This window comes from Orycteropus afer, unplaced genomic scaffold, assembly GCF_000298275.1.
Source record: "Orycteropus afer afer isolate SDZICR_OR568_19922 unplaced genomic scaffold, OryAfe1.0 scaffold00232, whole genome shotgun sequence".
In the NCBI taxonomy this organism is placed as follows: domain Eukaryota; kingdom Metazoa; phylum Chordata; class Mammalia; order Tubulidentata; family Orycteropodidae; genus Orycteropus; species Orycteropus afer.
Genome location: NW_006921819.1, coordinates 5,044,195 through 5,059,425, shown reverse-complemented (window position 1 = coordinate 5,059,425; position 15,231 = coordinate 5,044,195). Strand labels below are relative to the sequence as shown.

The 15,231-nt window shown below is 38.4% G+C and overlaps 1 protein-coding gene across 1 annotated transcript in view; it reads right to left on the bottom strand.

The window, feature by feature from the left end:
- The window catches only part of GNAL (G protein subunit alpha L), a 158,958-nt gene that overhangs the window by 54,090 nt on the left and 89,637 nt on the right, over positions 1-15,231 (bottom strand). The window contains exon 5 of the mRNA XM_007948918.2: positions 3,340-3,437. Coding sequence (XP_007947109.1) covers positions 3,340-3,437 — 98 coding nt within the window. The remainder of the gene's footprint in view (positions 1-3,339; positions 3,438-15,231) is intronic.

The window sequence follows — 15,231 nt, the reverse complement described above, 5'->3', positions numbered from 1 at the left end:
GGTCAATGACATGAGACAAAGTATAGGTGAACTGCTGTATGGAAAGTGAATTTGCTCTGTAAATCTTCACCCAAATCACAATAAATAATAATAAAAAAAGACAATTTCTTAATACAACATTGAACAGCACTATGGTATTCTCCCAAGGCTGGACTTTGCTGAAGAAATACTGGAAAAGGGTGACAGAAACATCAACTTCAAATGCAATATGCATTTGAATATTATTATGAACTATGCTAGAAATCCCAGTTGCTAGCATTGTACTGGTATATCCTTGCCACCTCTAAAACATTATGATTAAAAAAATTCTTAAGGTAAAATTCATGTAACATAAAGTTAACTATTTTAAAGTGAACAAATCAGTAGCATTTAGCACATTCATGTTGTGCAACTACCATCTCTATCTAGTTCCAAACTATTTACATCACTCCAAAGTAAAACCCCTTCTCCATTAAGCAGTTTATTTCCATTTCCTCACCCAACCCTACACAACACTGTAATTTAAAACCTAATTTTGTTGTGACTTAAATGATTATGAAATGAAATGTTGGCGAAAGAGTGAGTGAGAGCAAGAGGAACAAATTCAAATGCTCTTTGCTTCAGGCTGTGTACTAGTGCCACCAGGTACTATTGCCACCTGAGACCACACTCTAAGTAGGTCTTGTTCTTAAGGAGTTAGTAGACCCATCATGGAATGAAAATGACTATTATTAAATGACATGAGACTAACCATAAAAACATTTTCACAAATGTAAAGTAAAGGGCATAGCCAATTTAAAGAGAGAGTGTTGACTTAAGGCAAGGCTTGAAAGAACTGTAAAGCATAATGGGAAACTGGAAGTTTTAAAATACTTTACTAGTTAATTAAACTTTTTATAAGTCAACAATCTCTTTAGCATATACAACAGAAGATCATTGAAACTTTCTGTGCTGATATTCGGGTGTTTGATGCGGGTCTGTGGTAAGACCTATAATGCATTAAATGTATTATATTACATTTATATAATTAATGTAATGTGCTAAGACCTATAATACATTAAGACCTATAATACATTAAATAAAAATGTCCTATAATACATTTTTATTGTGTACAAGGGCAGAGTTTGGGAGCTCTGGTGGCATAGTGCCTAAGGCATTTGATTGCTAACCAGAAGGCTAGCAGTTCAAACCCTGCAATCTAGTTCTACAGAGCTACCACCTCAGAAACCCAAAGAGGGGTCTCTGTGAGTTGGAAATGACTAGACAGCAGTGAGTTTGGTTTTGTTTTGGTTTTAGGGCAGGGTCTTGGTCTCTGAGTGTGGGTGGTAGTCACTGATGCTTGCTGAGTGGGGCAGTGTAGCCCATTTTGGCAGCAGTTGAAGGAAGTTAAGTGCACTCTAATAACTCACAGCCTTCTTCCCTTCCACCTCCCGGCAGGTTCCTTCCGATATACCCTCTTTTGTCTTCCCTGATACTCCTCTCTCCCCACCCTCCTCTCTGGCATGTTTTTAGGCTCTTCCTCCTGAAACCAATTTCTGAACACTGAACTATCTTGGTTCAGGCCCCTCTCCTGTCTATATACTCGCCTCCAGTGGGTTGGTCTATTTCCAGGGCTCTGCACATCACCAGTGGGCTGATAACACCCACATTGTGTCATCCTTCTCTTCTGGTCCCCAAGCTCCCATTAACTAACTGCCTGCTTATATCTCTGTTTAGATGTCCTCCCCTGTCCTATCTACAAAGCCATCATCTCCTTGCTGCTCCACTTCAATAAAGATACCATTATCTGCCCAGTTGTTATCCTTGAGCCACCTTTCTCGCTTTCCTACCCACCTTGATCTCCAGCTCCTCTCCTGTGCCCCCACTGCCAGCCCCTCTTTTCCTTTCATCCCCCCAACAGCAGCCAGGGCTACCCCTATACCTGGCATGAGTCACTTCACTCATTTGCTGCAATGGTTGCTCCCTGCCTTTGGGACAGCATCCTAGCTCCTGGTGTGGCCTTTAGCACCTGGTAGGGGCTGACCCCACCACTTTGACTCCTTTAGGATCACTCCTCCATTTACCCAAAACCCCATGCTGGCTCATGCTGCAAAATGTGCAGTGAGGTACCTTTCTGTATCCCATCACAGTGGGTGATGGAATCAGAACCACTTTGGGGTCAGGATATGTATGGGTAGAGGGGCACAGCCACACACTGCCTTCTCCTTGTTGGATAATCACTGTGTAGCTTCATTAGTCCCAAAAACGTGAATTCCCGTATTTTATACTATGAAATCTCTTCCTTTAAGTATGAGTTTTTAGAGTTCACAGATTTAAAATGTAAAATTGCTCATTTTTTTTTTGCTGTCCAAAGAGTTACATAAAACATGTCAAACAGTAACATGTAGACATATTAGTTAGTTAACATTTTTCTGGGAACCATTATTCCCTAATAGTAATAGAATGCAGGAGAAAATAGAAAAATATGTGTTTCATATTTCAAATATGTGTTTCAACTTAGGCACCAGAGTCCTTTATTTCTCTTTATTAAACTTTTTAATCAAATATTACTGTATTAATTACCTTCTATTTTTTAAGGCTGTAGTCTACTTCTGTTGTGCATGGGAGAATCACTTATAATTTTAATTAAGAACCTGGGCTTGATGCAAATGCTGATATTATTTAAAATTTTTAATTTGGGGGTCCCTGCTCCAAAATTAAGGAGTAGTGGTGTAGAGCTTAAGGCATGTGACTGCTAACTAGAAGGTTGGCAGTTCAAACCCACCATATGCTCCATAGAAGGAAGATGGGGCAATCTATTTCCATAAAGATTTACTACCTTGGAAACCAAATGTGGGTCGCTGTGAGTTGGAATTGACTCGATGGTGATGAGCCTGAGCTTGGTAGTGCAATAGTTAAGCACTTGGTTGCTAATCAAAAGGTTGGTGGTTTGAACTCACCCAATGGCTCTGAGGGACAAACACTTGGCTATCTGCTCCTGTAATGATTACAGCCTAGAAAACACTATGGAAAGTTCTACTCAATCATATGGGGTCACTATGAGTCTAAATCAACTTGATTGCACCTAACAACAACAACAAGCTCCAAAATTAAAAAAAAATAATGAATATTTAAGCACATTATAATTTACAAATATGTCCATGACTCTACAGAAAGAAAAAATAAATAGAACTGAAAACAATAATGAGAACAAGGTGGATTTTCAATGTTTCATCTTCTAAACATGTCTCATTTTTAAAGCTGGTATTTATAGTAAGATGTTAATTATTTGCATCTTACTTAATATAGGGAGGAGCACATCACTATGAACACAACCATACTCTTCAAAGAGATGTATAATGTGCATAAAAACAAACTTACTATTGTGCACAGTCAATCAGCTGGTATTCATTTGATCTCTCGAAGCATGCCTTCACACCTTCATCATCCCAGAGCTTTTTCACATGGTCAAAAAATTCCTAAAATTTGAAAAAGTTACAAATAAAAAAACACATGTGCAATAATCTTTCAGAAAGTTTAAAGTAAAAAGAAAAACAATTTGCAGGTAGCAAGTAATTGTTTTTTTCTTAGTAGAGGTATAGTTAACACAAAGTAAAGTGTACAAGTTTTATGTACAGTTGGATGAAAAATATAAATGTCTGTATTATCATTAGTCAAGTTATAAAGCATTTTTATCAATCCAGAAAGTTCCCCAAAATAAAAATTGTAAGTCAAAGGTTCATGACTTTTTTCACACTAAATGCAACTAACAGCACAATTAAAAATTTTTTAGCACTAAGTAACTTAACTAGTTGAACTACTACTTTAGCAATTAAAAAATATGCATATTAGACAGTAACTTGTCTTAGCTATTATTTCTAAATTTTCTGTGTAAGCCATGATTATGAATAGACATGGTTGAGAAAATGGATTCAATTTGGTTCAGAAAAGGAAACTTTAGAATTATATGCTTTTGTAGTAATTTATTATTCTCTGGTATTTTTTAAGGCACTTTGGTGCTGTACTGAGTAAGGCATTTGGTTGCTAACAGAAGGTTGGTGGTTCAAACCCACCAGCTGCTCCACAGGGGAAGGATGGGGCAATCTCCTTGCATAAAGATTTACAGGCTTGGAAACCCAATGGGGGCATTATGAGGTGGAATCGACTCAATGGCAGTGGGTTTGGTTTTGGTTTTGGGTATTTTTAAAAATTTGAGATAAGTGGGAACTATGCTTGTTGGCTTACTCGATAGCCATGCGGTTACAGAACTTGACTTCATCTTCTGAAACAAGACCTTTACTCATCTCAAAGCAAAAGGTGGATTATGATGACTTCATATGTCTTCAATTACCAAAATGTAATAACAGTGTTATGGAAGCAAATGACTATAGATGGTTGCTAAAACTAACAGAAGTTACATAAGTTTCCACAAAATATTTGTTAGAATATTTATACCCTTCCCAACATCAGTCACTTAGCAGAAGATTCTTGCCTTTAAAGTAATTATGGCTACCATATTTTCTAAGAATCATCATGGATTCTTTGCATAGGAAAGAAAAGGGTTGGCACATTTTCTTAGATTCACAGTTCAATACAAAAGTGGATTCAAGTATTGTGGGACCAGATGCTTATATAATTAGGAGACATTTTTTGAAGAAAGAAAAGAAAATTATGAATATAAAATTGGGCACAAGACCATGGAAGGTGCATAAAAGTGAAGGGCCCTGAGCTTAATCTTTATTAGTTTCTCAGTAAATCCAATTCTGACTCCTTTGCATCAGGAACCATCTTTAACCCCTCAGTTTCTATCTTGTCTCCAAGATTTAAGTTCCTTTTGGAATCTCCCAGAAGCTCTGGTGGTCTAGTGCCTAAGGTATCCGACTGCTAACCAGAAGGCTGGCGGTTCAAACCCACTAGCCACTCCTCGGAAAGAAGGTTGGGCAATCTACTTCCATAGAGATACTGCCTTGGAACCCAAGGAGGGGTTGCCATGAGTTGGAATTGACTCCATGGCAGTGAGTATGGGTTTTTTTTTGGCTGGAATCCCACTGCGGCTCCCATCAATCCCCTAGAGGAGTTTGTAGACTTTCTTAACAATTGTAAGTATCCTCTGCTTTGAAAGTTCTCCTTATGTCACTTCACTTTTATGAAAGAACTATATTAGTACCTGTTTTCACCAATCAAAAGAAATCTGAAGAGGATATTTGCTTTTAGGAAAAAAGGCAAAAAGTGAAATTAGCATTCTAATTTTGTTTTGCTGAGAGCTATTAAAGAGGTAGCATGTACCCTGAGCAGCAGGAGTCCTTGCCAAACTCCTTTCACAGGAACTACACTCAGCATCTCAGCATCAAGCTTCTAAAGCTTTGAACTGCTTCTGTGAACACTCTACCATAGTGTTATGTTAGGTTTTATGTATGATTTGGTAGGTTATTTTTTGGGTCTGGAAACACTCAAAATTTTTTTTCATATATATTAATGGTGATTGCTTTTTAGCTTTATATCATTTATATAATAAACCTTGAGAGGTTTCATAGGAGCATTGTACTTTCAAATAGCAGAGGAAACCTGTACTTTGTTCAAAAAGCCAGACCAAGACACACACACAAGCACAGATACTCCCTCCTCCTGCCCCAAATCTCATGCCTGCTTGTTGCTATCTCTGGGGCACATGCTTTCTCTCCATATGATAAATTTATTATACATAAAAATAAATTTCACCAGATTTACTCAAACATGGGAACCATAGATAATAAATTTTATAAAGGTCATGTAAGAATTATCCATGATAATCATTTCTAAATGGTAATTAAAAAAAAAAAAAATGACCAAGATTAGCAAACGCGACACAATGCAATGCACTGCCCTCAGGTCGGATCCAATTCATAGCAACCCCTCCTTGGGGAGGCAGTATCACTACGGAAGTAGATTGCCCAACCTTCCTTCTGAGGAGTGGCTGGTGGGTTTGAACCTTCAACCTTCTGGTTAGCAGTCAAAGTCTTAGGCACTATGCCACCAGAGCTCCTTATGCCACCAGAGCTCCTAAAATTAGAGACCGGTCTAAATAAACCAGGTCAATTAAAACAATTTTTTTTGTTTGTTTGTTTGAGTTCCTTTATGTGGTTTCTCCAGTGGCATAGTCCTAAGGCATTTGACTTCTAACCAGAAGGTTCAAACCCACCAGCTTGGAAGGAAGACTGGGCAATCTGCTTCCATAGAGGTACTGCCTTACAAACACAAGGAGGAGTCACTATGAGTCAGAATCAACTGGACTGCAGTGAGAATTTAAGAATTAAGAATGGCCATATCATTGCAAGAAGGGGGAAAGAAATCATGGCAAGTCTTTGTTTATGTGGTGCCTTATAGTTGCTCAACATTCTGCTCACCTGGGCTATGGTCAGTCACCAGGCCTAAAAACCACAAGAAATTGATTCTAGGATTCTAGTGTGGAGTTAGAGTTCAGCAAGCAAGCAACAGCACAGGCTTTTGAGTAGAACCTGAATGACCGGCCTGTAGAACAGTGCACAAGGACCAGCTGCTGACTGTCCAACAACCTTGCCATACAGGTGTTTTTATCTCCACTATACAAGTGAGGAAACTGAGGCTTGAGTCAGAAATCCTTGATTTTCAATTCATTTTAAAAACAGACACTGGAGGTGGGGTTGGGGCATGAGGTTTGCCAGGGGCAGCCAGAGGTAAGCAAAGCAGAGAGGAGGAAAGCAGGCAGTGTGCACCTAACCTTTGTGTTATCTGTCCTGAGAAGGACAGGTATTTCAGCATCAGGAATAATTAATGGGAACCCTTGCTCAGGAACCCACAAGGTTCCCACCTGCATAAATACCAAAATTCCTCCTTGTCTTTCAGCAGCCCCCTTTGGGAAAGTGTCCGTCCCACAGCTCCCCAACACAGAACTCCCCGGGGAGGGAGCTTCTCAGCACTCTTTGGGACCTCAGTCTCACTCCTTTCACTCCTGTTGTTTTCTCATTTCCTTCAAATCATTTTGTGTTAATTTCCTACATATCACAATAAATCAACCAAAACAAACTAACAAAACCCCAAATCCATTGTAGGTCAAGGCCATTCCCACACAGAAAGGTCCCACAGGGTTTCTAAGGCTATAAATCTTTGTGAAGCAGACTGCCACATTATTATTCCTGGGAGTGGCTTGTGAATTTGACTGCTAACCAGAAGGCTGGTGGTTCAAACCCACCAGCCATGGTGCGGGAGGAAGACTGGGCAATCTACTTTTGTAAAGATTTACTGCCTGGGAAACCCAAAGGAGGTCACTATGAGTCAGAATCTACTTGATGGCAGTGAGTTTGGTTTTGGTTTGGACGTTTTGTTTTGGTTTTACCTTTGGTTTAGCAGTCGTATACTTAAACACTGCGCCACAGGGCTTTACCAGATCACAATAAGGACCTTGATAATATACTAATCCCTTCTTTTTAGTTAGTTATTTTGTAGCTCTTATTTTGTTGACGATTCTGTGCAAAATATTTTAAGACATATAATCTGTTATGTCTCACAATTACCCAAAGAGGTGGCTATTATTGTGCATCTTCAGAGCAGTATTGAAACTCCCAAGGATATATAGCTGGTACTGGAGGGGTAGGTCTACCTTACCCCAAACACTACATGTGCTGTTAATCCTGATGCTATACTACCATCATTATTACATACATCAAATGTTCTGTTTCTAATTATCTACTGGATTTTTTTGAAATCAGTTGTTCTTGTTATGTGCCATGGAGTCGGACCCGACCATAGTGACCCCTCCCTGGGTTTCCAAGGCAGTATCGCTAAAGAAGTAGATTGCCGAACCTTCCTTCTGAGGAGTGGCTGGTGGGTTTGAACTGCCAGCCTTCTGGTTAGCAGTCCTGAGGCACTATGCTACCAGAGCCCCTTTTGAAATCACTATTAAACGTTGAAAAGTAACTTAGTAAGTCCACTCTTAACTGGAAAACAAAGCAGAGGGGATCAAGTACAAGGTACCTTGATAAAACAACACAGCCAATATTCATGGGGATATCTGGAAGTCAGTAAACTCAAGAAATTACATTGTTATTCCACAATTAGAAACCCAACTGTCAAAACTATAAATGTGAATTTAGTTCATGGGATAAGCCTTAATCTGCATGTAGAGAAGATCCATTGGTAAGGATTCTAACCACTTCATTAGGCACAAAACTCTAGGTCTGAGACGAAACCTTTCAAACAGTATTCAGAGGAGTACTTGAACCTGAAATTAAGATACATAATTTCTGGGGTATGGGTTGACAGTAATGGTAAAACAGGAATTGTGTGCATAATGATTTTAAAATAGATGCTTTGGATAACACCAAAGAAACACAAGGGCAACAATCTCTTTTCACGTCTACTTCCTAACAGGTAAAGATAAAGATGCTGGATAGAATATAGCTAGGTCCTCATAATGCTTACTAATTATTATTGTTATTATGGTATATATGGCATATATAGAAGCTCTGGTAGCATAGTGCCTAAGGCACTTGGACTGCAAACCAGAAGGCTGATGGTTCAAACCCACCAGCCACTCCTTGGAAGGAAGGTTGGGCAATTTACTTCCATAGTGATACCGCCTCAGAAACCCAAGGAGGGGTTGCTGTGAGCCTATGAGTTGAGTCTGACTCGACGGCACATAACAACAACAACAACATGGCATATACACACACACATACATATATTAATAAACATTTGCCATTTTGTTAACAGGTTCTAAAACCTTTACGGAAAATCCCAGGGTTGCTACTGCCATCATTTTTTTAACTTTTACCAGGGAAAATGTCAAACATGTACAAAAGGAAAGAGAATCCCCCTCCCCAAACAAACATACACCATGTAGCTATTATTCAGATTCAACATCTATCAACACAAAGCCAATTTTCTTTCATCTGTATCATACTAATTTTTTCCCTCCTTTATTATCTTGATGGAAATCATATAATTTTATCTTTAAGTATTTTAACATTTCTAAAAGAGAAGCCTTTTTTAAAAAAACAGCCACAATACATTTATCTCAACTACAAATACCTAAACAAACAAATACATAATTAAGTAAAATCATTAACTCTCCAATCAGTCAGTGCAGCTTCATTAGCTATAGTTGAAGATTTGTCCAGAGCCAGGCTAAGATTCTTGTCAATTAGTTAGAACAACTGGTAAATAAATATGAAGAATAACATTATGCCTTCATTATTAACTAAGATGAATAATACTCAACGAAAACAATTGCAGTGTATGAGTGTTTAAAAAACAAGGGTGATTCACAGTGAAATGTAACCTGTTTTTGATACCTGTGATTATACAGAAATTGATGGCAAAAAAATAAAATTACTAAGTGACATTTATTAATTTTTCTGTATTACTAAAATAAGAATCACCTTGTGACCTTCGTTTATTTAGCAACTGAAATACATGAACATATATGGTACTCTTAGTCAAAGGGGTTCGAGTTGTATTATATATAGAATACAAAAAATCAGAATACCAAATTTAAATCTAGTTTTTAAAAGCAGGCCTTTAAATTCTTAAAACATTATGTTGCTTTTTAATATCTAACCACTTCATTTCATATTCATAATATTTTCCTTTAAGTACTGCTGTGTATAGGTCTGAATATACTTGTATTTTAAGTATATTCAGATCTTAGAATTCTCAGATGAGTAACAGTTAACTTTTCTTGTGTACAAATTCTTGATGACTGCTTCAAAATGGAAATAAACTTATGACACTTAAGGAACTTATAATTTCTTTGTCCATATAGTACAATAACTTTTTGGTTATACTAACACTGGGATTTATTTTTCATTTTTTAAATCAAAATAAAAAACAAACGTATTATCTCTTGCCATGAGTATTGTCAAGTTTGTTTGGAATCACAGTGACAGCTGACACACTTGGCTTCTAGGCAGAACTATTTTTCTTATCCTTGAGTCGTACTGGGTCCCAGTTGTATTAATGGCTGTCCTACCAAGCACATGGGCAGAGTCACTGGGTTGAATGCAAAATGCTATTCCTTATGTTCATGACAAAACATCTTTCTAGGATGGTGTCTTGGATACCTAGTGCTGCTATACAGAAATATGACAAGTGGATGGCTTTAACAAACAAATTCTCACAGTTTAGGAGGCTAAAACCTCAAATTGAGGGTGCTATCCCTAGGGGAAGGCTTTCTCTCTGGCAGCTTTGGGGGAAGGTTATTGTCTCCTTCCAACCTCTATAGTCATGACATTCCTTGGTGATCTCCATGTGTCTGGGCATCAGTAGTTCCCTGAGTCTAGGAGGTTCTCAGAGTAGGGACCCTGGGTCCAAAAGCTGCTCTGCTCCTAGTTTTTCTTTCTTGGTCATACTGAGGCCCCTCTGATCTCTACTTGCTTGTTTAATCTCTTTATTACTCAAAAGGGATTTGCTCAAGATACAACCTATTCTGCCTTAGTTATCTAGTGCTGCTATATCAGTAACAACTCAAGTGGATGGCTTTAACCAACAGAAATTTATTCTCTCACAGTTTAGGAGGCTAGAAGTTCAAATTCAGCACACTAGCTCAAGGGGAATGCTTTCTTTCTCTGTTGGAAGGTTTTATTCTCATTTCAGCATCAGTGAGCCCAGAGTTCCTTGGAGATCTACACATGCCTGGGACTTAGTCCTCCCCTGGGTCTAGGAGGTTCTCAGTGCAGGGATCCTGGGGGTCCAAAGGACAAACTCTGCTCCTGGTTCTTCTTTTCTTGCTGTTACTGAGGTCCCTCTGATCTCAGTGTTTATTTAATCTCTTTTATATTTCAAAAGAGATTGACTCAAGATAAAACCTAATCCTGTATACAGTAGCCTGCTTTATTAACATAATTGCCTCCAACCCTGCCTCATTAACATCATAGAGATTAGAATTTACAACACATAGGATAATTACATCAGAACAAAAAAATGGAGGATAATTACATAATACTGAGAATCATGACCTAGTTAAGTTGACACACATTTTTTGGGGACACAATTCTATATGCAACAGATGGTCTGTAGAAATACCTCTCTCTAATTTCAGTATAAGTGAGCTGAAATAGACTGGTATTGGCCATTTTAAATCAATCATATGGTCTACTGTGCTAGGAATGACAAATTGAAGAGGAATGGCATCTCATTCATTGTCAAAAAGAATGTTTCAAGATCTATCCTGAAGTACAATGCTGTTAGTGAAAGAATAACATCCATAAGCCTACAAGGAAGACCAGTTAATACTACTATTACTCAAATTTATGTACCACACACTAAAGCCGAAAATGAAGAAACTGAAGATTTTTGCCAACTTCTGGAGTCTGAAATTGACCAAACATGCAATCAAGATGCACTGATTATTACTGGTGATTGGAATGTGAAAGCTGGAAACAAAGGAAAGTCACAGGTAGTTGGAAAATATGGACTTGATGATATGGCCAGAGAGCACATGATAGAATTTTGTAAGACCAACAACTTATTCATTGAAAATGCCTTTTTTCAACAACATAAATGGTGGCTATACATGTGGACCTTGCCAGATGGATTATGCAGGAGTCAAATTGACCACATCTGTGGAAAGTGGCAATGGAGAAACTCGGTATCTTTGGTCAAAACAAGGCCAGGAGCTGACTATGGAACAGGCCATCAATTGCTCATATACAAGTTCAAGTTGAAGCTGAAGAAAATTAAGTCCACAGAGCCAAAATATGACCTTGATTATATCCCACTTGAAAGTAGACACCATTTGAAGAATCATTTTGACTCACTGAATATCACTGACTGAAAATCAGATGAGTTGTAGGATGACATCAAGAACATTATACATGAAGAAAGCAAAGGATCATTAAAAAGACAGGAAAGGAAGAAAAGACTAAAATGGATGTCAGAAGAGAGACTCTGAAGCTTGCTATTGAATGGAGAGTAGCTAAAGTGAATGGAAGAAATGATGAGATAAAAGAGTTGAACAGAAGATTTTGAAGGGAAGCTGGAGAAGACAAAGTAAAGTATTATAATGAAATGTGCAAAGACCTGGAGTTAGGAAACCAAAAGGGAAGGACACGGTTGGCATTTCTGAAGCTGAATGAACTGAAGAGAAAATTCAAGCCTCGAGTTGAAATACTGAAGGATTCCATGGGAAAAATGTAAAATGCAGGAAGCATCCAAAGAAGATGGAAGGAATACACAGAGTCACTGGATAAAGAAGAGTTGGTTGATATTCAACCATTTCAGGAGGTAGCATATGATCAAGAACCAATGGTATCAAGAAGTCAAAGCTGCATTGAAGGAATTGGCGAAAAACAAAGCTCCAGGAATTGACGGCATACCCATTGTGATGCTTTAACAAACAGATGCAGCACTCAAGGAGCTCACTCATTTATGCAAACAAATTTGGAAGACAGCCAGCTGACTGGAAGAGATTGGTATTTGTGCCTACTCCAAAGAAAGGTGATCCAACAGAATATGGAAATTATTGAACAATATCATTAATATTGCACATGAGTAAACTTTTGCTGAAGATAATTAAAAAACAGTTGCAGCAGTATATTGACAGGGAACTTCCAGAAATTCGAGCAGGATTTAGAAGAGGACATAGAACAAGAGATATCACTGCTGATGTCAGATAGATCTTGGCTGATAGGAAAGAATACCAAAAACCTGTGTTTTATTGACTATGCAAAGCCATTTAATTGTGTGAATCATAACAAATTATGGAAAACATTATGAAGAATGGGAATTCCAGAAAAGTTCATTGTGCTCAAGAGGAACCTGTTCATAGACCAAGAGGCAGTCATTTGAAGAGAACAAGGGAATACTGCATGACTTGGAATCAGGAAGGGCATGTATCCTTTCACCTTATTCAATCTGTATGCTGAGCAAATAATCTGAGAAGCTGGACTATATGAAAAGCTGGGCTATATGAAGAAGAATGTGAGGAAGACTCAGTAATAACGTGGAATGTGCAGATGACACAACCTTGCTTGCTGAAAGTGAAAATGACTTGAAGTACTTACTGATGAGGATCAAAGACTACCATTTTCAGTATGGATTACACCTCAACATAAAGAAAATAAAAATCCTAACCATTAGACCAATAAGCAACACCATGATAAATGAAGAAAAGATTGACGTTGTCAGGGATTTCCTTTTACTTGGATCCACAATCAACACCCATGGAGGCAGCAGTCTAGAAATCAGATGTCGTATTGCATTGAGCAAATCTGTTGTAAAAGACCTGTTTAAAGTGATAAGAAGAAAAGATATCACTTTGAAGACTATGGTGAGTCTAGCCCAAGCCATGGTATTTTCAGTGCCTCTTATGCATGTGAAAGTTGGACAATGAATAAAGAACACTTAGGAAGAGTTGATGTGTTTGAATTATGGTACTGGTGAAGAATACTGAAAATACCATGGACTGCTGGAAGAATAGAACAAATCTGTCTTGGAGGAAGTGCAGCTGGAATGCTCCTTGGAAGTGAGAATGGCCAGACTTCGTCTCACCTACTTTTCGTCATGTTGTTAGAAGGGAACATTTCTTGGAGAAGGATATCATGCTTGGTAAGGTAGAGGGTCAGCAAAAAAGGGGAAAACCCTCAATGAGATGGGTTGACACAGTGGCTGCAATGACAGGTTCAAGTATAGCAAGGTTTGTGAGGATGGTGGGATGACGGACAACTGGGCAGTGTTTTGTTCTGTTATACACAGGGTTGCTGTTAGTCGGAGGTGACTCAACGGCACCTAACAACAACAACAATTTCAGTATCAGGGGCTTTTTATTGTTTTGCATCTTTCAAGCAAATGCTCATTTTATTACTAGTTTTTAATTTTATGGATCTTCCTTGCTATTTTTACTTGTATTACTAAACTGGATGTTCGAAAGCTGAGGGGTCAGGTTTAGAGGTCACTGTTGCATGGGGTGTTCCTTCACATACTGTGTGCAGATTGGCACCTAGTTCCAAACAACTCTCTTGTTCCTGCCTTCATTTTCCTGTATTTCCTTACTCATTTCAGTTATTTTATTAACTTGCATTACTGCTTTGTGAGCCCCAAAGAAGACTGAACATAAGCAAATGCTTAATGTAACTTTTATGGGAACAGATTGAATAATGTCTGCTACTGTAATCAGACAACTCTTAGAAAAAGGAGAGTAACCATTTTAAATGAGTTTCTAATGCATTTACTTCTGATTGATTTAAAGTACCCCTACTCAACTTTGTCCCTATGTCAACAGAATGAGCTAATAGGTCCTTTATTTCTTATGTCAAGTGCCTAGGGGATATCAAGTTGAAAGTCTTTGTGGATCTATAAACAAAAAACAAACTCACTGCCTTCAAGTCAAATATGACTCATAGCAACCCATCCTTGGGTTTCGGAGGCAGTATCACTACGGAAGTAGATTGCCCAATCTTTCTTCCATGTGGATCTGTACTAACTTTTAGTTAGGAATGGCTTCTAGACTCTAGCAGAAACTCAACTTCATTAAAAACCCATCATGGAGTCTGTGTCTTTCACTGGCAACAACCTCAACAACTAAACATAATCTAAGAGGACACTTGGCATTTATTGAGTGCCTATTATATTCCAGGAGTCCTGGGGTGGTGCAGGTGGTTAACGTCTTTGGCTGCTAACTGAAAAGTTGGAGGTATGAGTCCATCCACAGTGCTCTGGAAGGAAGGGCTGGAAATCTACTTCCAAGAGAATTAGCCAATAAAAGTCCCATGGAGCAGAATTCTACTCTGACATACATGTAATTGTCACAAGTTGGAGTTGACTCAATGATGACAGGTTTTTGGTTATTATATGCTAGGCCGCATTCAAAGTCTTTTAGACACGTTTCATTCAAGTCTCAACTACCATGCTGGGTAGGTGTTATGGATTGAATATGTCCCCCAAAATATGTGTTGTCAATCCTAATCTCTATGCCTAAGGTTATAATCCCATTTGGGAATGGGTTGTCTTTGTCGTTTTAATGAGGCACAGGATTAGTGTAGGGTGTATCTTGGGTCAATTTCTTTTGAGATATAAAAGGAGATTAAACAAGCTAACAGAGGGAAAGATGGCTTAAGATGGATGCCAAGACACATGGAGATCTCTAAGGAATCAGGTAGCATAGTGCCTAAGGCACTTGACTGCTAACCAGAAGGCTGGTGGTTCAAACCCACCAGCCACTCTTTGGAAGGAAGGTTGGGCAATCTACTTCCATAGTGATACTGCCTTGGAAACCCAAGGAGGGGTCGCTATGAGTCAAGTCTGACTCGATGGCACATAACA